The sequence below is a fragment of the Amphiprion ocellaris genome, chromosome 13 (assembly GCF_022539595.1).
Source record: "Amphiprion ocellaris isolate individual 3 ecotype Okinawa chromosome 13, ASM2253959v1, whole genome shotgun sequence".
Taxonomy (NCBI): Eukaryota; Metazoa; Chordata; class Actinopteri; family Pomacentridae; genus Amphiprion; species Amphiprion ocellaris.
In genome coordinates this window covers 6,295,835-6,317,346 of record NC_072778.1, presented here as the reverse complement: position 1 = coordinate 6,317,346, position 21,512 = coordinate 6,295,835, and the positions used below count along the sequence as shown (strand labels likewise).

Below are 21,512 nucleotides of genomic sequence, written 5' to 3'. Positions count from 1 at the left end.
ATTGCACTTGAAAAGTTAAAAAGAGTAGATAAATAGAATTTCACAGAGCTTGATTTGCATACGAATATTAGTATGAACATGAATGCAATAAATAATGTTGCACAGGATAGTTCCACAGTGTATGTACAAGATAAGATAAGATAAAATAAGATAAGATAACCCTTTAGTGGCCCCACAGTGGGGAAATTCACATTCTTACAGCATCAAAAACAGTGTAAACATTTAGGGAATGTAGTATAAAAGTAAAAAAAATTACATAAGTAATCTAAATGCATGTCAGTGGTATTGCACTTTTTTATGAAATATATAATATATGCATGTAATATACATACAGTATTAAAATATGTAAAGGATAGACTGTATGTAGGGATATGTATGGAGGTTTATATAGCTGGTAAGGAATATAATTTTAGCTAAAAACAGTTTGATCATTTTAAAAATGACTTTTTCATTTGCATACATTGTTCAAATTTAGTCAAATGGACGTGTGTTTACATTCTATCAGAAATTATTAAACTGATCATTTAAACAACTTGCCCAGCTTTATGATTTTGAAGGATCGGGTGAAGGTATGCAAGATTTTTTGCAATTAGCAATCTGGTCATTAGAGTTATGAAGCAGATGAATCCATAAGAGTTTAATACATAACCAGAAAAAGATCTACTTCCTGTCTGCTCAATCAGTCATACTTTTCCCCATAATACAATATGATTTCAGGATGAAAACTCATGCAGACAGCTTCACAAACTGTAGAATGAGCCACTTCAGAAGTCATCTCAACTTTCACTTCGCTACAGCATCTGCATGCGTCTCTCTTCCACCTCAGAATTAGTGCTCGGATCAGTGACAGCGCATTAAAGAAAGCATCAGTCAGCATGAGGGAATTAGCTCAAACATAACAACAACTTGATATTTATATCAAAAGCATCCTGAGAGCTCCTGGCTTAGCTGGTGTAATCAGGTTAGCTAAACGTCTCCTGTGAGGAAGTAATCTGCTTTGATGCTCTGTCTGCTACCAGAACATTGAATCTGTGTCAGGCTGCGCAGTCTGAACAGCAACCGCCAGTCCAGCCCACTCTGTAATTCAATTACATTAGTTGACTCATGTCCTACTTAACGTCCAGGCAGCCAACGGCCTGATTACGGAAGCCACAAATTGTCAAATAGCAAACCTGAATAAACATTTATGTCTCTCAAAACCAGGAGGGTTGTAATTATCCTCCATAATGTCATTTCACAGGACAGATGAAGTGCAGTGCAGGAGTTCAGCAGCAGGCTTCACTTCACAGATCATCTGCAGAGAAATTCAAACAGCACTTCCTCCTGCAATTAGACTTTTCAGTGAACTCATTTCGGCCTGAACCAAACTCCTTGAGGGTCCAGAAGTATTTCATTATCAGTGTATTCTTTTCCATCTGACTGTGCATTTTTGCTGCTGTGCAAACATTAAATGCAATTTATATTTGCAAAAGCTTAGACACCAAGATGTGCCAGGTCTTTGTTTGCTATAGGAACTAATGGCTTATTTCTATTCTCTGACATTTTCTATACAGCTTCAGTTTGGAAAACTGCACTGTGAATATTAGTGGACAAGATTTAAAAACTGACAGTGAAGCTACTTTTGTTTGTGCATCGATGCATGAAAAACTAAACCAATTTTCCTATGTTCTTCTCATTAAAATGTGTTAAATTGTATTTGTTTTACATTTACATCTATTGCCCTCAATATAAAGCAAAGTATCAGTTGTTCCTAAAGCCTAAGGTGACGTCCTCACATTTTTTTTTGTCCAGAACCCAAAGATGTTCTATTTAAAGTCATAGAAGAAGAAAGAAACCAGAAAATATTCCAATTTAAGAAGCTAGAATCAGAAAATTTGGGCTTTTTGCGAAAGAAATGACACAAACTGATTAATTGATTATCAAAATGTCAGTTAAATAGTTAACAGTTAATTAATTAATCAATAATGATTGCAGCTTAACCACAAAATGTATGGATTAGAATTTATCAAAAGATCCTGTAGCTTCATGAGATGTAGCATCTTATTTTCAAGCCGGTCCAAACCAAAAAACACAAATACAAACCACATACAAAAAACACAGTGTTACACAACATGTAGGCTCCAACAATTCATCAGACAGTAGTCAGCTATTAATCACTAACTATTTGAGAGTCTTAAAGAGAAAAAGGTCTAAATTCTAAATGATTCCAGCTTCTTACATGTGAATATTTTCAGGTTTCATTCCTCATCTATGACAGTAAATTGAACATTTTTGGGTTGTGGACAAAAAGAAGACATTTGGGGACGTTATGTTTGGCTTTAGGAACAACTCATCAACATTTCTCACCTTGTTCAGACATTTTATTAATCAGATAATCAACAGATTAATCAACAATGAGAATCATCAATAATTAACTGCAGCCAAAACAAACACTACAAATATAGACACCTCCTTCTCCCACCCAGACATCAAGAACTCAGTTATTGTAATAGTACATATATATAATAGTATGTATGTACACTACCGTTCAAGAGTTTGGTGTCACTTAGAAATGTCCTTTTCTTTGAAAGAAAAGCTTTTTTGTCCAATGAAGATAACGTTAAATGAATGATAAATCCAGTCTAGACATTATTAATGTGGTAAATGACTATTCTAGCTGGAAACAGCTGATTTTTAATGGAATATCTCCATAGAGGTACAGAGGAACATTTCCAGCAACCATCACTCCTGTGTTCTAATGCTACATTGTGTTAGCTAATGGTGTTGAAAGGCTCATTGATGATTAGAAAACCCTTGTGCAATTATGTTAGCACATGAATAAAAGTGTGAGTTTTCATGGAAAACATGGAATTGTCTGGGTAATCCCAAACTTCTGTAGCACAAATGAAACAAGTAGCAAATTAAAAGCATAAAGAAGTTGATTTAAGATGAGAAAATAAAGATTACCTGAACCTCTGTGTGATGGAGTCAAAAGATCTATGTTGCACCAAAAACTGTAGGAAGAGCAATTTAAAAAAAACACATGAAAATGAAGTGAAACCAGCTTAATTGGGATGTGTGTAGATTTACACTGCAACCAACTAAGCAATGCAACAATAGGAAGTTCTATCTGGACGCCTCAAAACACTTCTACTTGTATACAATATTATGGTAACACTATGATAAAAGTAAGTGGTGGTTTGATAGACAATGTTAAAATCAATAATGGGTAGAATCAACTGAGAATTTATTCTCTTTAAACCCAGACAGTTATATTTATTCTATATATTTAGAATTAAATCAACATGGGGCCACAATGTGAGCCAGTAAATCCAATATATCATCAAAAATAATCTGCAAATCAAAGGGATTTTGTTGCTGACTGAACACATGGACTTCTTTTTCTTCACTACAAGTTTGTTATTATGAACCCAGTTTTTTAACCAGCTGAGATAAAATTGGAACAAATGTCCAAATTTGTCACCAAGGTTATGTTCCATGAAAAACCTCCTGCTGTCCAGATTGTGTATAATTTGTCCAATAGTAACCTCTTATTTATCCAAACTGTCTTTTACCAGTGTATAATTTTGTACGTGTGTCGCTGTGCCACTGAATGTCTATTACAACCTTGTTTTGTATTTAAATTATTCTCAACATGGAGCCATTAAAGTTGGAAAAATGTCGCTCATATTCTTGGATTTTTAGAACATTTGATTGATGGTTTTTGCAAAGAGTCAGTTTAAGAAAAGTCACAGAGAGCTCTGCTTCACTTCACCAGTTACATAAGAAAGTTATATAACTTTTATATTATATACACACAGATAGTCTGGATTGTACGTAGCAGTGCATTGAGATTAATAGAAGCAGCATTTCTTTCTGTGGTGGAACAAACTTAAGATAAGACAGATAAATGCAGTGGCTCATCTCACCTCTAAGTAATAGTTTTGTATGAGAAAATCTTCAGTAGTGGTTTATCCTTTTCAGTAACTTGTCATAGTTTAAAATATTTTTTATGATTCAAACTTCAGATTTAACAAAAACCTAAAGACTAAAACCTTCAGTATATCTGTGATTTTCCATTTTTGTCACACATTACCCCAGTCATCTTGTGTTTAAATGTGGTTTTCCAGCTCTTAATAAGTTCGGCTGTAAACTTTTATTGTGGAAATACCAAAGTTTGGCCACTAGATGGAGCTACTTGCCCATGCTAATGAAGCTCCCAGCACCTTATCCTTTATGCAAATATCTAACCTCATATTATAACTTCTAGAGATAAGAAAAAATGCAAACAAAACTATAACAGTTGCCTAATCATACCTGAGAAATGTATATTTTTAAATAATGCTCCAAAATTCACCATAACCGCAAACACAGAAGACAACAGGCTTAAATAGCAGAGTTTAGTGGAATTGATTATTAACTGTTGATTAAAATTAACTGACAATTCTAAATGTTACATTTTTTTTCTGTTTATATAACAATCAAATGTAAAATTTTATTTGACATTTATACACACAAACAACCAAAAGAAAATACAATTTCAATTTAGTATTTCTTCTCCATCCACTTATGGGACTTAATATTTCTTTCTTTTTTTTTTTTAATTAAATTTTATTGCAGACTAAATCGTTTCCTTCATTTATTGTACCATCATGATAAAACATAATATTTACCATTTAAATTGTTAGAATGCATCACAATAAACATGATATAGTGTGCATAAACGTAAAATATACATATGTAAGTTGTTATTATAAATACACGTGTCAATTAGGACTTTGTCATCGTCAGAAAATATTTTAAATTATTTGTTGTTTTTTTTTTTTTTTTGCATTTTGGTAGGTTTTTACCTCCTGATGTTGCAGAAATTTGAAAGTCTAACCCACCAGTAGTGTAGAATGTGCCTTCAACGAGAGCATTGATCGCAGTTTGTTTATTCTGGAGGAAAGGGAGCGACTTTTATCACACATTTCATCGCGTTTTGATGTGATGTTGAGGTGATGAAGATCTCCCGGGTCTTCCTCTACCTGTCTCCGCTGATTGACAGCCTCCTCCACGAGCAGGACACCGGGCTGCGCTGCGCACTGGCCGGGGAGAGGCGGTGGGAGGGCGGGCAGGAGCTCCGCTATCCAATGGGATCAGCGATGGGAGGGAGTTTGCAGAACTCCAGCTTTGTCCTAACTTATGACTGAAGCGTCTGCACCGTTATTCCACGGGACGGTGCGTAACTCAGCCGCCTGCAGACGCTTCCACACCGCTGACTTGCGCCCTAAACTTTGGATAAACTTTTTCTTCCTCTTTTACGCATCTCCGAGGAGCCAGGAACTTTAACTTTTTCTTTTTTTTTTCTTTTTTGTCTTCCAAAGGCTCGTCAGATTCCGCTCTGAAAATGCTATTTGAGGAGTTGAAATGAAACTTCACTGATCTGCAGGAATCATTCTCTCCATTCTGAGGATTTGGTTGCAATTAAAGCGCAGCGCAGCGCAGGATAAAGTGACGCTCCTGGAGTACTTTGGGACGCTGATTAAGTGTGGAAAGCGCAGTTTGCTGGCTTTCCCGTTGAGTTTCTGCGTGCACATTTTGTTGGAATACAATGCTTTAGTGACTCCTCAGTAAAGTTGATGCATCATAGGCATGGACTCTGTCTGAGAAAGGTGGACTGGCTATCTGACCATGGCGCTCGCAGGTAGGGGCTCCGGCCGGTTTCATTTGATTCTACTCATGTTGTGGACTTTGTCGCAGAACTCAGCATCCAGCCAAGTCCGTCAAGAGTTCCAGGTGCTGGAGGAGCAGCCCGTCGGCACCTACGTGGGCACGATAGAGACCAAGCCCAGCTTCACGTACCGCTTCAGCGAGAGCCACAAACTTTTTGCAATTAACGGCACCACGGGAGTGATTTACACCTCAGCGGTGATTGACAGGGAGCTCCTGCAGAATGATGTCATCAACGTGGTGGTGCTGTCCAGCCAGCCCACGTACCCCACGGAGGTCAGGATAGTGGTGCTGGACATCAATGATAACTCCCCGGTGTTCCCAGACGCCTCCATAGTGGTGTCCTTCAAGGAGGACGCCAGCAGCGGCCGCCAGGTGATCCTGGACACCGCCACAGACTCCGACATCGGAAGTAACGGAGTTGATCACACCACTTATAGAATAGTGAAAGGCAACGAGCAGAGGAAATTCCGCCTGGATATTACAGTCAATCCTAGTGGAGAGGGGGCATTCTTGCACCTTGTTTCAACCGGAGGCTTGGACAGGGAAGTTACTCCCTTTTACCAGCTCCTGATTGAAGTGGAGGACAAAGGAGAGCCGAAAAAATTTGGCTACCTGCAAGTAAATGTCACCATTCAAGACATAAATGACAACCCCCCTCTTTTTGAGCAAGACCAGTATCAAACCAGCGTGTTTGAGGATGCAGCAGTAGGTTCAAGCATCCTGCAGATCACAGCGTCAGATCAGGATGAGGGAGCCAATGCAGAAGTCAGGTACTTTTTAGATGAGGGGACGCCTTTCCAAATTGACCCCAAAGCAGGTACTGTTATTATAAAAGAGGGTTTGGATTATGAGAGTAAAAAAGAGTATTCCCTGACTATTCATGCAGTTGATAACGGGGTGCCCTCTCTGTCAGGCAGGACAGAAGCCACAATCAAGCTGTTAGATGTGAATGATAATGACCCTGTGGTGAAGTTCAGGTATTTTCCAACCACTTCTAAATTCGCCTCTGTTGATGAAAACGCGCAGATCGGCACGGTCGTGGCTTTGCTCACCGTTTCAGATTCAGACTCCCCCACTGCTAATGGCAACATATCTGTTTCAATCTTAGGAGGCAACGAGCAGAGACACTTTGAAGTGCACACGTCTCCTGTGCCCAATTTAAGTCTGATCAAAGTGGCCAGTGTGTTGGACAGGGAGAGAATTTCCTCATACAACTTGACTGTGTCTGTGTCAGACAATGGCAAGCCTATGGCCAGGTCCTCCTTTGCCAGTCTGGTTATTTTTGTGAATGATATCAACGATCACCCACCCATATTTCAGGAAACGCTGTACAGAGTAGATATCAGTGAAGACATACCAAAAGGCAGCTACATTAAAGGGGTCTCTGCAACAGATGGTGACTCTGGGCAGAATGCCAACCTGCGCTACTCCCTGGTGTCTGGAAACGCTTTGGGCTGGTTCTCCATCAGTGAAAACAGTGGTCTGGTTACCAGCGCTGCTTTGTTGGATAGGGAAATAGCATCTGAAATTGTGCTCAACATTAGTGCCAAAGACCAGGGGCTGCAGCCCAAGATTTCTTACACTAAACTGATAGTCAGCATCACTGATGTGAACGACCAAGTGCCTACATTCACGCAGAGCACATATCACGTTTCCCTGGTGGAGCACGCTCCTGCCGGCACCGAGCTGCTGGTGCTGTCTGCCTCAGATGACGACCTCGGGGCCAACGGGACGGTCCGGTTCTCATTTGATGCGGAGACTCCAGCCAGCGTCCAGGAGCTGTTCCGCCTGGATGCCGTGTCAGGACGATTAAGCACAGCCGTGGAGCTTGACAGGGAGGATCAGGCCTCCTACTTACTCCACATCCAGGCAGCAGACGCAGGCAGCCCCCCTCTGCACTCTGTAGGGAAAGTCAACATCACCCTGTGGGATATCAATGACAATAGGCCAGTTTTCTACCCGGTGCAGTATTTCGCCAATGTTAAAGAGAACGAGCCCTCAGGTTCTTATGTAACCACTGTTTCAGCCACAGACCCCGATTTGGGTCGAAATGGCACAGTCAAATATATAATTACAGCCGGAGACGCTTCCAAATTCCGCATTAATAGCAACACGGGGAAAATTGCTACGCTCGTGCCCCTGGATAGAGAGGAAAAAACTGCTTACCAGCTGCAGGTGACGGCAGCAGATGGTAGCGGCCTGCGCTCACACGCTCAGGCCATTGTGACTGTCACTGTTATAGACACACAGGATAACCCACCGGTGTTCAGCCAGAAAGTGTACAGCTTCGTCATGTTTGAAAATGTGGGCGTCGGGACGGTTATAGGGACAGTGTCAGCCACCACAGTGGATCTGAACACAAACATTTCATATCTGATCACCTCAGGGGACCAGAGGGGGCTTTTTGTTGTAAACAGTGCAGGCCAGATCACAGCGTCTAGTCAGATAGACAGAGAGGAGCAGGGCTTTTATCAGCTCAAGGTTGTAGCCAGAGCTGGGGAGATCACAGGAGAAGCTTTTGTTAACATAACTGTGAAGGACTTAAATGATAATGCTCCTCATTTCATTCACTCTGTGGAGCATGTGAGCGCTGTGGAGAACTGGAGCACAGGTCATGTAATATTCCAGGCCAAAGCTTCAGATCCGGATGAAGGCACAAATGGCATGGTGGTCTACAGCCTCAAACAAAACCCCAAAGGCCTGTTTCATATTCATGAGAAGCACGGCCTCATCACGCTGACCGGGCCGCTGGAGGTCACGACCAGCTCCTACGAGGTCGAAGTCATGGCGTCAGACATGGGGGTCCCGCAGCACACGTCCAGCCTCGTCCTCATCGTCAGCGTTTATGACGTCAACGACAACTCACCTGTGTTCGACCAGCTCTCGTATGAGGTCATCATCCTGGAGTCTGAGCCTGTCAACAGCCGCTTTTTTAAAGTGGAGGCCACCGACAAAGACTCCGGTCTGAACGGGGAGATTATGTATGACATCGCCGGCGGCAACACAGGTGAAGTGTTTGGCATTTTTCCAGATGGGCAGCTATACATCAAAGCAGAGCTGGACAGAGAGATACAGGACAGATACAACCTGGTGGTCGTGGCCAAAGACAGAGCTGTAGAGCCGCTGAGCGCCACCGTCAACGTCAGCGTGATCCTGGATGATGTAAACGATAACCGGCCCCTCTTTAACAGCACTAATTATGTGTTTCATTTTGAGGAAGAGCAGAAGAGGGGGTCTCTGGTTGGACAGGTTTTCGCTGAGGATAAGGACTTTGGCCCTAACAGTGAGGTCAGATATACATTTGAGACTCCGCAGCCCAACTTTGAGCTGAACGCCATCACAGGGGAATTGACCAGCACGCTGCAGTTGGACCGCGAGTCACTCATGAGACAACGAGGCGCCGCCGTGTTCAGCTTTGTGGTCGTCTCGTCAGACCAGGGTCTCCCCAAACCCCTCAGAGACCAGGCCAAAGTGCAAGTTTACATTCAAGACATCAACGACAACCCGCCTAAATTCACCAAAGACATTTACCAGGCCTCCATCTCTGAATCAGCTCAAAACATGACACAACTGCTGCGGGTGTCTGCCTCAGACGTGGATGAAAATAAAAATGGGCTGGTTCGTTACCACATCTCTGAAGGCAACGAGGAGGCTCAGTTTACAATTGACAGCAGCTCTGGACAGGTGACTTTAGTCGGAAAGCTTGACTATGAATCCACATCCTCCTATTCACTGAAAATCATAGCTGTTGATGCTGGAGCTGTTCCCCTGTCCTCCTCTTGTATGCTCAGTATCAGCATCCTGGATGAAAATGACAACTCCCCCTCCTTCCCTAAATCCTCGCTGTCTGTGGATGTCCTGGAGAACATGAGGATTGGAGAACTGGTGGCCTCTGTTACCGCCACTGATGCAGATTCAGGGCAGAACGCAGACATAACGTACAGCATCACGGCCACAAACAACCACGGCACTTTCAGCATCAGCCCCAACACTGGCAGCATCTTTTTGGTTAAAAAGCTGGATTTTGAAACTCAGTCGTTTTACAAACTCAACATTACTGCGAAGGACAATGGCAGGCCGCCTCGCTCCTCATCCATTCCTGTGGTCATTCATGTGAGAGATTTTAACGACAACCCGCCCATATTTACCCCTGGAGACATTTTCAAATCCATCTCTGAAAATCTTCCCATCGCCGCCTCAGTCATGACCATTACAGCTCACGACACAGACGCAGACATAAACGGGCAGCTGGAATACTCCATTGTTCAGCAGATTCCTCGGGGAAGCCACTTCACCATTGACCCGAGCACTGGGCTCATATACACCAACAGAGAAATCGACAGGGAGTTCTCCAATCTGTTTGAGCTGACCATCAAAGCGACTGACCAGGCAGTTCCAGTTGAATTTCGCCGTTTTGCCCTGAAAAATGTCACAATATGGGTGACGGACCAGAATGATAACGTTCCCACTTTCGTGTCTCAGAATGCCCTCGTGGCTGAGCCTAACATAGTCATCGGCTCCATCCTGACAACAGTGGTGGCCTTTGACCCAGACGACGGCGCGAATGGAGAAGTGGAGTACGAGCTCGTGGAAGGGGACTCGGACACTTTCATTATGGACAGGTACAGCGGAGATATTCGCCTGGCCTCCCAGCTGGTCCCGTCGCGGCTCATGTACACCCTCACAGTGTCGGCCACCGACCACGGCACCGACCGCAAGACCTCCAGAACTGAGCTGACCATCATCCTCCAAGGGATGGACGGGCCTGTTTTCTCACAGCCCAAATACATCACCATCCTGAAAGAGGGCCAGCCGCCGGGCACCAATGTCATCTCCCTGGATGCCTCGAGCCCGAGAGGCTCTGCAACCAAAGTGGAGTATTTCATTGTGGCAGTGCGCAGCGGTGGGAAAGCCGTGGGACGCCTTTTCACCATCGGCCGCCACACGGGAGTGATACAGACGGCTGCAGAGCTGGATCGAGAACAAGGGTCAGACCTCTACCTGGTGGACGTGTACGCCATCGAGACGGACGCCAGCCAGCCCAGAACGCAGCGTGCTGAGGTTAGTACACTGCTGACTTCTCTGTTCTCCACAGGTCCTGGAAAGCCAGCTTATATTTTGCACTGTTGGTCTATTTGATCTGTTTGGCAGTGAAAGGGCATGAACTCAGCCACTGGCATTTGTTAGAGGCACTTGGATGAAATAAGTGTAATAAGATCAAGCTAAAAAAAAAAAAAAAAAAGGAGAAATGCGATTGTCCAAGTCACACATAAACCAGAGCCACCTATTGCATTTGTCTGCTCATTAATTAAATTCCTTTTTTACGCACAGCCCTGCATTATATTGAATCATAATTTTCCTGGACGAGTAAAGAAGGTTTGTTCTTTGGTCTGATAACTTTATTGTTCCCGTTTCCAAAAACACACTAGCCATAGCAATTCATCTTGAATGTGCCTCTTCTAATATTTGAGCAGTGTGGGGAAAGGAAATGAGTGTTGCATGTCTTCTGCACAAGCTCCTCTCCTGCTCTCATGAATTGAAATGTTCTTATCAGTGGTTATGAACTGCACAAATCAAAAAAGGCCCACTTTTTAAATTTTCTCCTGCTGTAGACATGACTCATTAAAGGCTGCCGTTTCAGTTTCAAGACTCATGATGGTTTCCTCTGTGTTTCAAGTACAAATGAAAAAAAAAAGTAATTCATATGGTCTTCCTGTGCAGGTATGCATCCTCGCTGCCAGTACTACTTTGAGCCTTTGAGCCTGAGGCTGTTTTGGCACTGGGGTGGTCTTGGGGTGCCTTTATACCACTGGGAACTGCTCTACAGGCAATAAGTGACCATTAAAATTGGGTGACCTCTTAAGGCTTTGTGAAAAGATGCTGAGGGGAGAGAGAGTGAAACTTAAGCCGTCCACTGAGTTTGCATTATGCGCTGCATCTTTTTTAGGCTTTCCCTAGAAAAAGATGGAGCTAACTTCTCTCAAGTGTAATGTGGGAACCCTAAGCCCAGTTTGGGTGGCTAAGGCCTAGCTGCTAGCCAAATGAAAAAAAATGTGATTCTATATATGTTTTGGAAATTTTTACCTGAAATGCCATGTTATTACAGACTTGATTGCACAAGGTGTGAGTGTTTTCTTCTCTAAAAAAATGTCTTCTGTTACTGCATTTCAAAAACGCTCGAAGTGAAATGATTTAGGAGTTTAAGATTAGCAGGATGCATTTGACAGTTGTTATTGATGCCTTTTCAACCACTGCAAATATTGAAGCTGAAATCCAATATAGCAATCAGTTATTTGGAGACAAATGCACATATTATTGAAATCAAGGATTACTTGGCAAAATCGTGTTAGCGAAGTTAACTTAAAGGGTTGCCCCGGCCAAATGGGAATATCAAATGTTCTCTCATTTTGCCTGCAGCGATGATGGCAATCTGCTTTCCTCCAGACTCTACTGTCGGGCTAATGAGAGAATATCATTCCCAAACTTTAAACTTTAGATTGGTTTCATGCTAAGCTTGAACTTTCTCACCCCTTGGAGAGATGACTTTACCATACCACCTGGCTGAGCAGTCAGTCTCTCCACTATGAGAAGCGTGAGATCTAATAACTTGGAGGAATTCAAATGACCGGCTACGTTTGGAAGTGTGGGCCGGTTCTGTGCTGTAATGCAACGTGCAGCCGCCTTTATGGTTGCGTTTTTTTTTACCAACACAGATGCTCAGGTCATATTCATGCTGTTTGTGCCTCCTCTGTCGATGGGACCTCATGCACGGTGTGGTACTTTAGTGTAAACCTTCAGACTTAGACTAATGTTTTTCCAGTGCAGTGTTTATACACCAGATACCCGGTAGCAACGGGGGGATTATTTCCATCCCTGGGGTTGTGACCCCTTCACATTCTCCATTTCCCATTTTCAGCCATTGATTGGACGCGTGAGGGAAAGTTGGCATTTTTCCCTCTGCTATGCACCATGTGTGATGTTGTGGAAACAGTCGAACAAAGAGAATTCGGCTGGACGGGCTGTATCAGTGGTTTCGATCTTAAACAGCTCAGGAAGGTTGATTGTTAGAGATTGCCGGTCACATCTGTCTGTCTGTCAACTCTCGGTGCCTTCTGGCTCCCATCTGGGTCATGTATGATCATTCAGCCGAACGGTGGTCCTGCAATGAGAAAGTTAAACAATCATATTTGGTAGTTGTTCTGTAGCAAATGGCAGTTTGGAATGTTTTTCATATGACTTCATTACCCAGAAATCTTAGTGTTTCTTTCTCTCTTTTCCTAGTTTGGGTAAATATGCTGAGGGAAAAAAATGTCTTGGCAACAATTTCATCTATTGTTGGTGACTCCAGATTCCATTCATAGTTTTAAGGAGGATGTTTTTTATTTCGCTCAAAGTTTTGATTCATCACATCCTGCGATGTCCTTGTTTAGAGGCAGAGAGAAGCCCTATCCTGCATAACTCTTACTGGGTAAATTGACTCTGAGTCACCTATACTACACCGCTCGCTCACCTTTCACCACCGCTGATGTGACAGCAGCTGTTTCCAATCAGCTGGTTCAATACAAAACACCTGCAAATCACCGATTGTTGAGCTCTGTGCGCCTTAGCTTAGATTTGCCCTTGTGGTGATGCTTTTTCCTAATGCAACAGACCTTTCATGTGTTTGACAATATTTCTCACCAGTATTTCAGTTCATATTGTTATGACATTGTTGGGAATCGTCTCCTGCAGGGGTGTTAAACTCATTTTAGTTGAGAGGCCACATACAGCCCAATGTGATAAACCAGTAAAATCGCAGCATAATAACCTATAAATAACGATAACTCCAATTTTTTCCTTTTGTTTTAGTGCAAAAAAAGTAAAAATCTAAAAATGATCACATTTATTGAACTATCTTTTTGCAAAACATTACAACATCACAGTTTGTCTAAAAAGGCACAAAACAGTTAGTCTCAGGTGTCTGGAACTGAACAATATGGTATTTTACTTTATGATCAAAACAACTTGTCAAGATCTAGAAATTATTTGAAACTTACAGTTTTACAAATTTACAAAGTTGATGTCTTCTATGTAATTTTTCCACTTTGCAATGTCATCCTGTGGGCCCGATTGGACCCTCTGGTGGGCCGGTTTTGGCCTGTGGGCCATATGTTTGACACCCCTGATCTACTACTAGAGCTGCAAATAATGTTGATATTCATTGTGGACTAATTGTTGATGTCGTCGACTGGTTTAAAAAAATGTCAAAAAAAAAGGTGATCAGTGTTTCCCAAAGCCTAATATGACGTCCTTATATGTCCCATTTCATCCCAACCCAAAGATATTCAGATTACACTCATAGAGGAGGAAATAAACCACAAAATATTTACATTTAAGAACCTGGAATCAGAACGTTTATACTTTTATCTGTAACTCCTCAGACTGATCGATGGTGGGGATTACTTTAATAGCTGGCTAATAATTTATTAATCCTCGCAGCTCTGCCTGATAAATGATAGAAAATGAGTTGTTTGGTGTTTCAGAAACATCCATCACAATTGCCCAGAGCTCAAGCTACATTTTTAAATGTCTTCATCTGTTGAAAACCCACAAATATTAAGCTTGGAATGATGTTTAAGATGTTATGAAGAACTGAAATGTTGGTGTTCCAGAGGAGGCCTTAAAGGGACCTGCAGGTGGCTCTGAGAAGTTTGTAGTTTCAACAGCTGGCCTGTCAGCCTCCTCTGTCTGTCATTATGCTCATTACGTAAAATATGGCTATATACCATTTATGTTTATGTAACTTTAATTTGCCAGAATGGTCTTTTGGGATCTTTTTTAGGAGTCCTGGATAAATAGCAGCACAGTTAAGTTCCACAGCTTCCATTTGTGGCGAGCGCTGGCAGCTTTATGCATTTGTTGTGGTTTCTGCTTTAACTTTTTCGAGCCACCTCTCCGTTTCTATACTTTAGAGTTGGTGTGAGTATTCCTTTAAAGGAAGAAGTGATTACAAACACAGAATAATAGACCAATCGCAGAGATCTCCATGGTCTCTGTTTCTTATCCTCTTTAGTCTCTCCCTTCATCTTCCTCCTCCTCACAGACGAACCCTGCAGCCCCTATAGACCCGACTGCTACAGTTGTTTTCTTAAACTCACTGTGAATCAAAATGAAGTGCTGGGTTTTTTTTCTGTCGGAGAGGCCCTCAAGTGCCACATCAGTCCTTGCCCCCTCCTCTCAAAGCCATTGTTCCTCCCTGAAAGTAAACACAGTCAGAGTGTTCAACAGGCCTTCCTTTGTTTTTCCTTCGCAGATAAAGTGTTGCGCTGGCCTGGCCGCGATTCGGGAGGCTTTTATTATTTTTTTGTCTGTGCCAGCGTCTTGCCTTGGCAGATTTAGGAGTGTGTATGGATGCCCCTGTCAGCCGGCTTTCCTCCCCTCTCCTCACCAGTGACGGACGTACGGTAGAACTGTTTGGACTCAGGGGGCTGAAGAAAGAAAAGAGTGTTTTGGGAGGGTTCTGGACATGTCAGACAGTGTTACTGGGAGTTGTGGGAATGAAGGAAGAGGTGGAGTGACGGGAAGCATTTTTAGGAGGGTTCTGCGAGTGCCAGACGCAGTCAGCATCGCAAGGAATCATGGGAATCCGTGGTTCAGGATCATGTCCTAAGCAGGTGGGGGGGAACGAGGGCTCAGTCTGTTTGCTTGCAGCTTTTGGACGTCACAGTCGCGGAATGCAGATGGCTGAATCAGATAGTCGGCTCAAATTAGCGTTGATCTCTGTTGCTATGGACGGTTTGATCCCCATTATATTCACCACCCTCTTTGTTGAGCTGTAGATCTCTGTGTCTTTGCATCTCATTTGGATCTGCCTGCCTGTTTTCCGTGTCTCCACGTGGCTGTTTGTGTATCTGATTCATAAATCTCGTTAGAAACAAACTTCAAAGTCCTTTGGCTTTTCTTTTGCTTTTCTCTGCGTTTTGATGATGCTGAAGCTCCTCTAATGTGGGAAATGTGATTAGGGCATGTGAGGCAGTGTTGAGGTTGTAGAGAAGACAGAAAAAAAAAAACGGCTGAAATCTAAAACCAGAAAAGGCAGCCAGGTCAGCGAGGCAGGAGGAGAAGGTCATGTACAGCCGGATGATTCGATACGGATGCTGGTTTCTGTTTGTGCATTTGTGTCTGTGTGTGAGAGTATTAATAAAAATTTAAATATTGATGACTGCCAGACAACAACTGAACAGCGCTACAGATAGCTCCCTAAGCTGAGCATTTAGTGTTCTTTGTTGAGCTAAAAAAAAAAAACAAAAAACAAAAAGAAGCTTTGATTACATTCGATTTATGCACAAGTTTAGTATTAAATTTTCATGTTTCTCAGAAGACACATTTTATAAGAACTGGAAGAGAATGATGCAGAACAAACTGCATCCTTGTGTATAATAATTCATGGTCTAATACTTTGTGTGTGTCTCGAAGCCGGGTGGTAACATGCTAGTCCTGGACTGTAATTCACACGATAATCTGGCCGGACACGCGTTTTTGAAATGGTCATCGAAAAGGTGATGCATCTGCTTGGCTCTCCGGGTAGGTGGTCTCTGCGGGATGAGCGTGAAGCCATGTGCGAACCGACGCTGACGAGTCGTCTCAGAGCGTCTGCCCATTTTACGAGACGCCGCCGCCGCCATAAAAGTTGGATAAACATTCACTCATGCGTGGATGCGTGTAAGCAAATGCTGCCAAAAGCCCACAGACGCGCACAGAATGTCTGACCGCGAGTTCGAACTCACACAGACTCTCTCTCAAAGTGCAGGAAAACATTAAATGGTAGCAGAAGTCAAAATAATTCAGCTTCATTTGGATTATTATGATTATGTTACTGTCAAATAAGATCACCGGGATCCTGTGAGACTCCTATTCAGCAGATTGTGAGTGAACCTTGATGAAGTCGGTGGTTTATGTCCTCATTTTATTGTACTGGACTGTTTGTTAGTGTTTGTCTTGTTCCATTTATTTTGTGGCTCTCTGCAACTTTGTTTAAAAAAGTGTTAAGCAGTTCCGGCTGCTCTCCAACTCATCTGACCGTCAGCGATGAGCGTTAGAGTTTGTCTGCAGATGTACAGCAGGTTTTCTGACTTTTTCCTCATCAGACAGCAGCGACCTGCACAACTCATAACACACATTTGTCAGACTCTGGGCTGAAAGGTCAAGAGTGGGATCGTATTGTTCTGCTGTGCCATGTCCAATAAAGTTAATCCAAGCTTCACATTTGGAGTGAAAGAGCAAAACTAACCTTTTTCTTTTTTGGCCAAAAGCCACAGTGACCCTGTTATATCCCACAGTTCACTTTAATTTCAGTGTTGGACCAACCAGACATGACTGCTGAAGTGACTGAGGAGTCGTTATCCAATTATGAAGCCATGTTATTTTGTTACTGGCTAATTTACAATGAAACTGCAATGATTCACTGATTAATTGTCAACTAACCAACTATTCTGATTAACAATTAATCTATTTGTAAGGGGAGAAGAACAAATCAGAATGAGAAAAAAGTCCAAATTCTCAGATTCACCCTTGTGAAATATGAGTATTTTCTGGTTTCTTTTCCTTTAGGACATAAACTAGAACACTGAAGACAATTTTCACCATTTTCTCATATTTTATGGACCAAACAACGTATCAATTAGTGTAGAAAATAATCAAGATGATATTCGGCAGTGTCATTAGTTGTCAGTTGCAGCCATAGTTGAAAACTACACTTGTTTTCAGTCCATTAAATCAGCAGTTCTCCACCTTGTTGTCTTACTATGAGCCTTTACAGTGTCTGGCTGGAAATCTTAGTGCCACAGTTGTATTTTCTATGTCTATGAGGATGTTATAGAGTCTGTATGGTGGTCCACATGTAGACCAAAACTACCAGGACTACTTTACAAAAGCAATAGTACACACCTAGTGTGTGGTCTCAACGGCCTAATAGATCCACTGCACATGTATTAAAGCAGTTTTTTTTAAATAACAAGAAAAGAAGCAAAGATTAAAGACAAACAGAATCTGTTGTAGCAGCAACAAATCAAGGATTCTGTCTTAGTTAACTAAAGACGTTGAAGTTCTTGTAATTGCTGGCCGATTAACAAGTAATTATAGCGATGTTTATTCATTCAGTTCTTAAGAATTTTGTCTAAATCAGGAAGGACTCAGTCAAAAGAAGTTAACGAGATCGTGTATCTGACCAGGCGTTCAGCTTTATTGTATTTGGCAGTTTTTAATGCTGCTGCGGCCTCATTTTGATCCAGTCTAAATTACCGAGTTCCAACACTGCATCGGTGAAGTCCAGACTTTGTTACATTTGGTAAAAGTACACAAAATTACCTTGAAGGCCTCAGCGGCATTGTGTGAACTTTGTAGCACTCTTTGTATTGTCTTGTGCGGCAAACTGAATTGTCCTGTTGTGGTAACCCCACCCAGCTCCACTCTAAACAGGTTAAAGCACAAATTATTTACACATTCTATTTCCAAACACGGTTTGCCGCTGAATTATGTTCACGTTCAGGGAATGTTCATGTGTATTAAAAGAAAAGTCTTTCAGCTCTGCGGCTGAACGTCCGCAACTTCTTTTTTTTCTTCCTTTTTGCTCCAGTTCTGCCTCATGCAAAGTCAATGCAGGACCTTGGGTTAGAATAATAAATGAATGTGGCCAGAGCTCGGTATGCTCTGTGGACTTTTGCATCATCAGGTTTATTTTCACTTCAGAGATGCATTTCTCTTGTTGTGCGACTTTGATTGTCATGCCTCATTTGGGACGGGTCATTCCTCTGTCTTAAGCCCACATGCCCCGACCAAATGTGCGACCGAAATAGTATTAATACCCGCAGGGAATGCCTTTCTGCTTTGGTCCGCAGAATGATCAAAAGTGGGCCGTTTTGCTGCTGCACCGGGAGGGATTTGTTCAAGTGCAATCAGAACTCTCTGTCAGAAGCTGTGATCTAAAGTTTCCAAGCTTTATAGTCGCTCAACCGCAGAGAGTTTGATTGGGAGCAGTTGAAGTGATCAGGTAGAGCTATGATTTGGATTGTACATTTTCCCTGAGCAAGTGTTACACAGGGAAATAAATCTTAGCCTGAGTATGACTACATCCCAGAGATTTCTTCATCACTTCTCCCTGCGCTGCTCTGACTGTGAAGGGACCATAAAATATGCCCAAGTCTCTCCAGCTTTAAAAAAAAAAAAAAAAATGTTCCACTACTTTCACTTGTAAAACGGAGGGAGTTAGAGCGAAAGAGGCAGAGCGGTGGGTTGACTTTGGCAGCATATCCTCTGCGGTAATAATGGATCCCAGCTACAGAATGATTTGTTCTTACACGTGACTTAGCGAGCTCTCTAGCGTCAACAAACACTCGAGCGTGTCGACATGCAGAAATACACACGGCAAATTTCCATTGTTTTCAGAGCTCAGGCTTCACCGTGCTGCCTCGCTGAGCCGTCTCTCTGCTTTGTGTCTCAAAAAAAAGAGGCAAAAATAGGAAAAAAAAAAAAAAGCTGCACTTTTGCACATCTTACTTCCCGCTGGCCGTCCATCAGCGGCGGCTCTAAAGTGACATTTAGTGCGCTCGGCTCCCTCACGGATCCTCCCACCTCCAGGGACATCAAACGAGAAGGAGACGGAGAGGATGTGCGTTTGTGCTATTTGTGTGCATTTGTGCTTCGTATGCAGAGTTCTCATGCACACACACACACACACACACACACACACACACACACACATAGACGAACACACACCTCATCTGCCCAGCTTGCGGTAAGACGAGCGACCCGCAGGCAGGAAGGGGTATCTCCCGCTGCCCGGACACATAATTTAGGAGCTAGATGGGAGATGGAGGGAGGGAAAAAAGCGAGGGAGGAAAGGGGGAGGTGGAGGCAGGGTGGTGAGGTGTGAGCCGGAGCAGGGCTTTAGCGTCGGGAGCAGGAGACGAGCAAAGATAGACTGGCACCAGAGAGAGCGAGAGCCTGTGTTATTGTTATCTCCCCTCTCATTTTTATAAGGTTTCCATCAGGACGTCGGCTGCAGCTCCGCTCTGCATGCCGCTCGCTTTATTCAGAGGTTAACCATGTTGGGATTTAGCATTTGTACAGAACTTTTCGAGCTCTGTTGTTGTGATAATATTGCTTTTCAAGCGTGCAAAACCTCTGCGAGCTTTTCCTCGCTTGGTCTTTTCTGCTGCAGGTCTTAACTGAAAAAAGAAGCCAAGCCACAGTTGATTTGCAGCTGTTTTCAATTTTGGAATTGAAATATTTCGGCTCTTGAAATGTCTCTGCATGACTTTTCCGCCGCTCGATTTCTGTGCAAGTTGTTAGATTTTTAAAATCACGCAACAGAGCGTTAGTTGTAATTCTGTTCATGCTCTTCATTTGACAGCTTTCTGGCCGCATCTCAGACCTTGAATATCCACTGACCAATGCAGAGCCATCTAATGGGGTTTTTCCCATATTATAGCTGTTTTTTAATGGTTTCTTACATTTGTTTTCTGTTCTTTTAGTATTGCAACCCATGAAATATCGTGCAGTGTTATTAAATTTGTTACAAACTCATGCTGTGCAGCCAAACATCACTCAAACCCACTGAACTTTGTTAAATTCTAGTTTAGGCATTACAATTTGCAAAAAGACCAACTTAAACTTAGAATTGCAATGATTAATCCATCAGTTGTCAACTATTAAATTGGTCGCCCACTACTTAGAAACCCAATCTGTCTCTGATCTCCAAAAAAAAGGTTAAAATTTTCTTATTCCAGCTTTATAAATGTGAATATTTTCTTGTTTCTTGCTTTCTATGTGACAGTAAACCCAGTATTTTAAACCTTAAACATTTGAGGATGTCACCGTAACTTGTTGGAAATGCTGATTTGGATTTTTTACCACATAATAACTGATCTGTTAATTGGATTTATACAGCAAATAATCAACAGATTAATTAACAGTGTAGATAATGTTTAGCTGCACACTAATTAAAATAAGAAGCAAAAATAAGTGTTTGAAGGGTCAATTCACCTAAATTACAAAGACAATACTTAGCTATTGAATTTTTAGTTTATTTATCTCCAAGATTAAGAAAAGATTAGGAATCATTTTAATTTGTGCTTGCAGATATCCTAAGGTTACATAAAATCTACACGCTGTACCAGTAAGCTTCTGAATGTATGTGAGAAAAACCTGTTGTTTCTAATTGAATAAACTGCTCCCTTAAAGCTTTTTTCTGCACTGACAGGTGCTTCTTATCAGCTGTTTCTCCCTCTGAAGTACCTCACAACTCTCCAGAAAACTCAAACGTCCTCACCCATTTAATTGCCCGAACACATCACCCTCCCATGGGTCATTTTGCAGAAAGGCTGTGGTTGTTTGAGCACGTAGCCCAGTGGAACGTCTCAGGAAAATAGCTTGTGGTCACCAAGACAATAACTGCAGAGCATGACCCTCACTTTGGAGGATTATTATCTCATTCAAGGAGATTCTTGGATCAGAGCTGGCTCAGTGCTGGCGCTGCTACTCTGTATTTCCAAAGCAATAATCCTAAAGCATCTTTTACAGTGAACTATCAGAGAGCACACAGGGTGTGAGCTTTGTCTTCAAACGTTTCCATCCTGCACTGCGTGGCTCTGCATTGCAACCCCTGCATGGCAGCTTGCAAAAAGCTGGCCCTCCATTGCAAACACAACACTGTGTTTACACAAAATTTGAACAACTGATCTGCTGTCAGAAACAGAGAGCAGCAAGAACTCCTGGCTGGAAACTGCTAACCATTTTGGTGAATGCGGCCTTCCTCTCCCCTCTCCGGTTGGGTCAGTTTA

General features: G+C 42.5%; 1 protein-coding gene across 1 annotated transcript in view; it reads left to right on the top strand.

The window, feature by feature from the left end:
• Window positions 1-5,190: 5,190 nt before the first annotated feature.
• The window catches only part of fat4 (FAT atypical cadherin 4), a 130,232-nt gene continuing 113,910 nt past the window's right edge, over window positions 5,191-21,512 (top strand). The window contains exon 1 of the mRNA XM_055016349.1: window positions 5,191-10,755. Within this exon, the coding sequence (XP_054872324.1) occupies window positions 5,653-10,755 (5,103 nt within the window). The 5' untranslated portion in view covers window positions 5,191-5,652. The remainder of the gene's footprint in view (window positions 10,756-21,512) is intronic.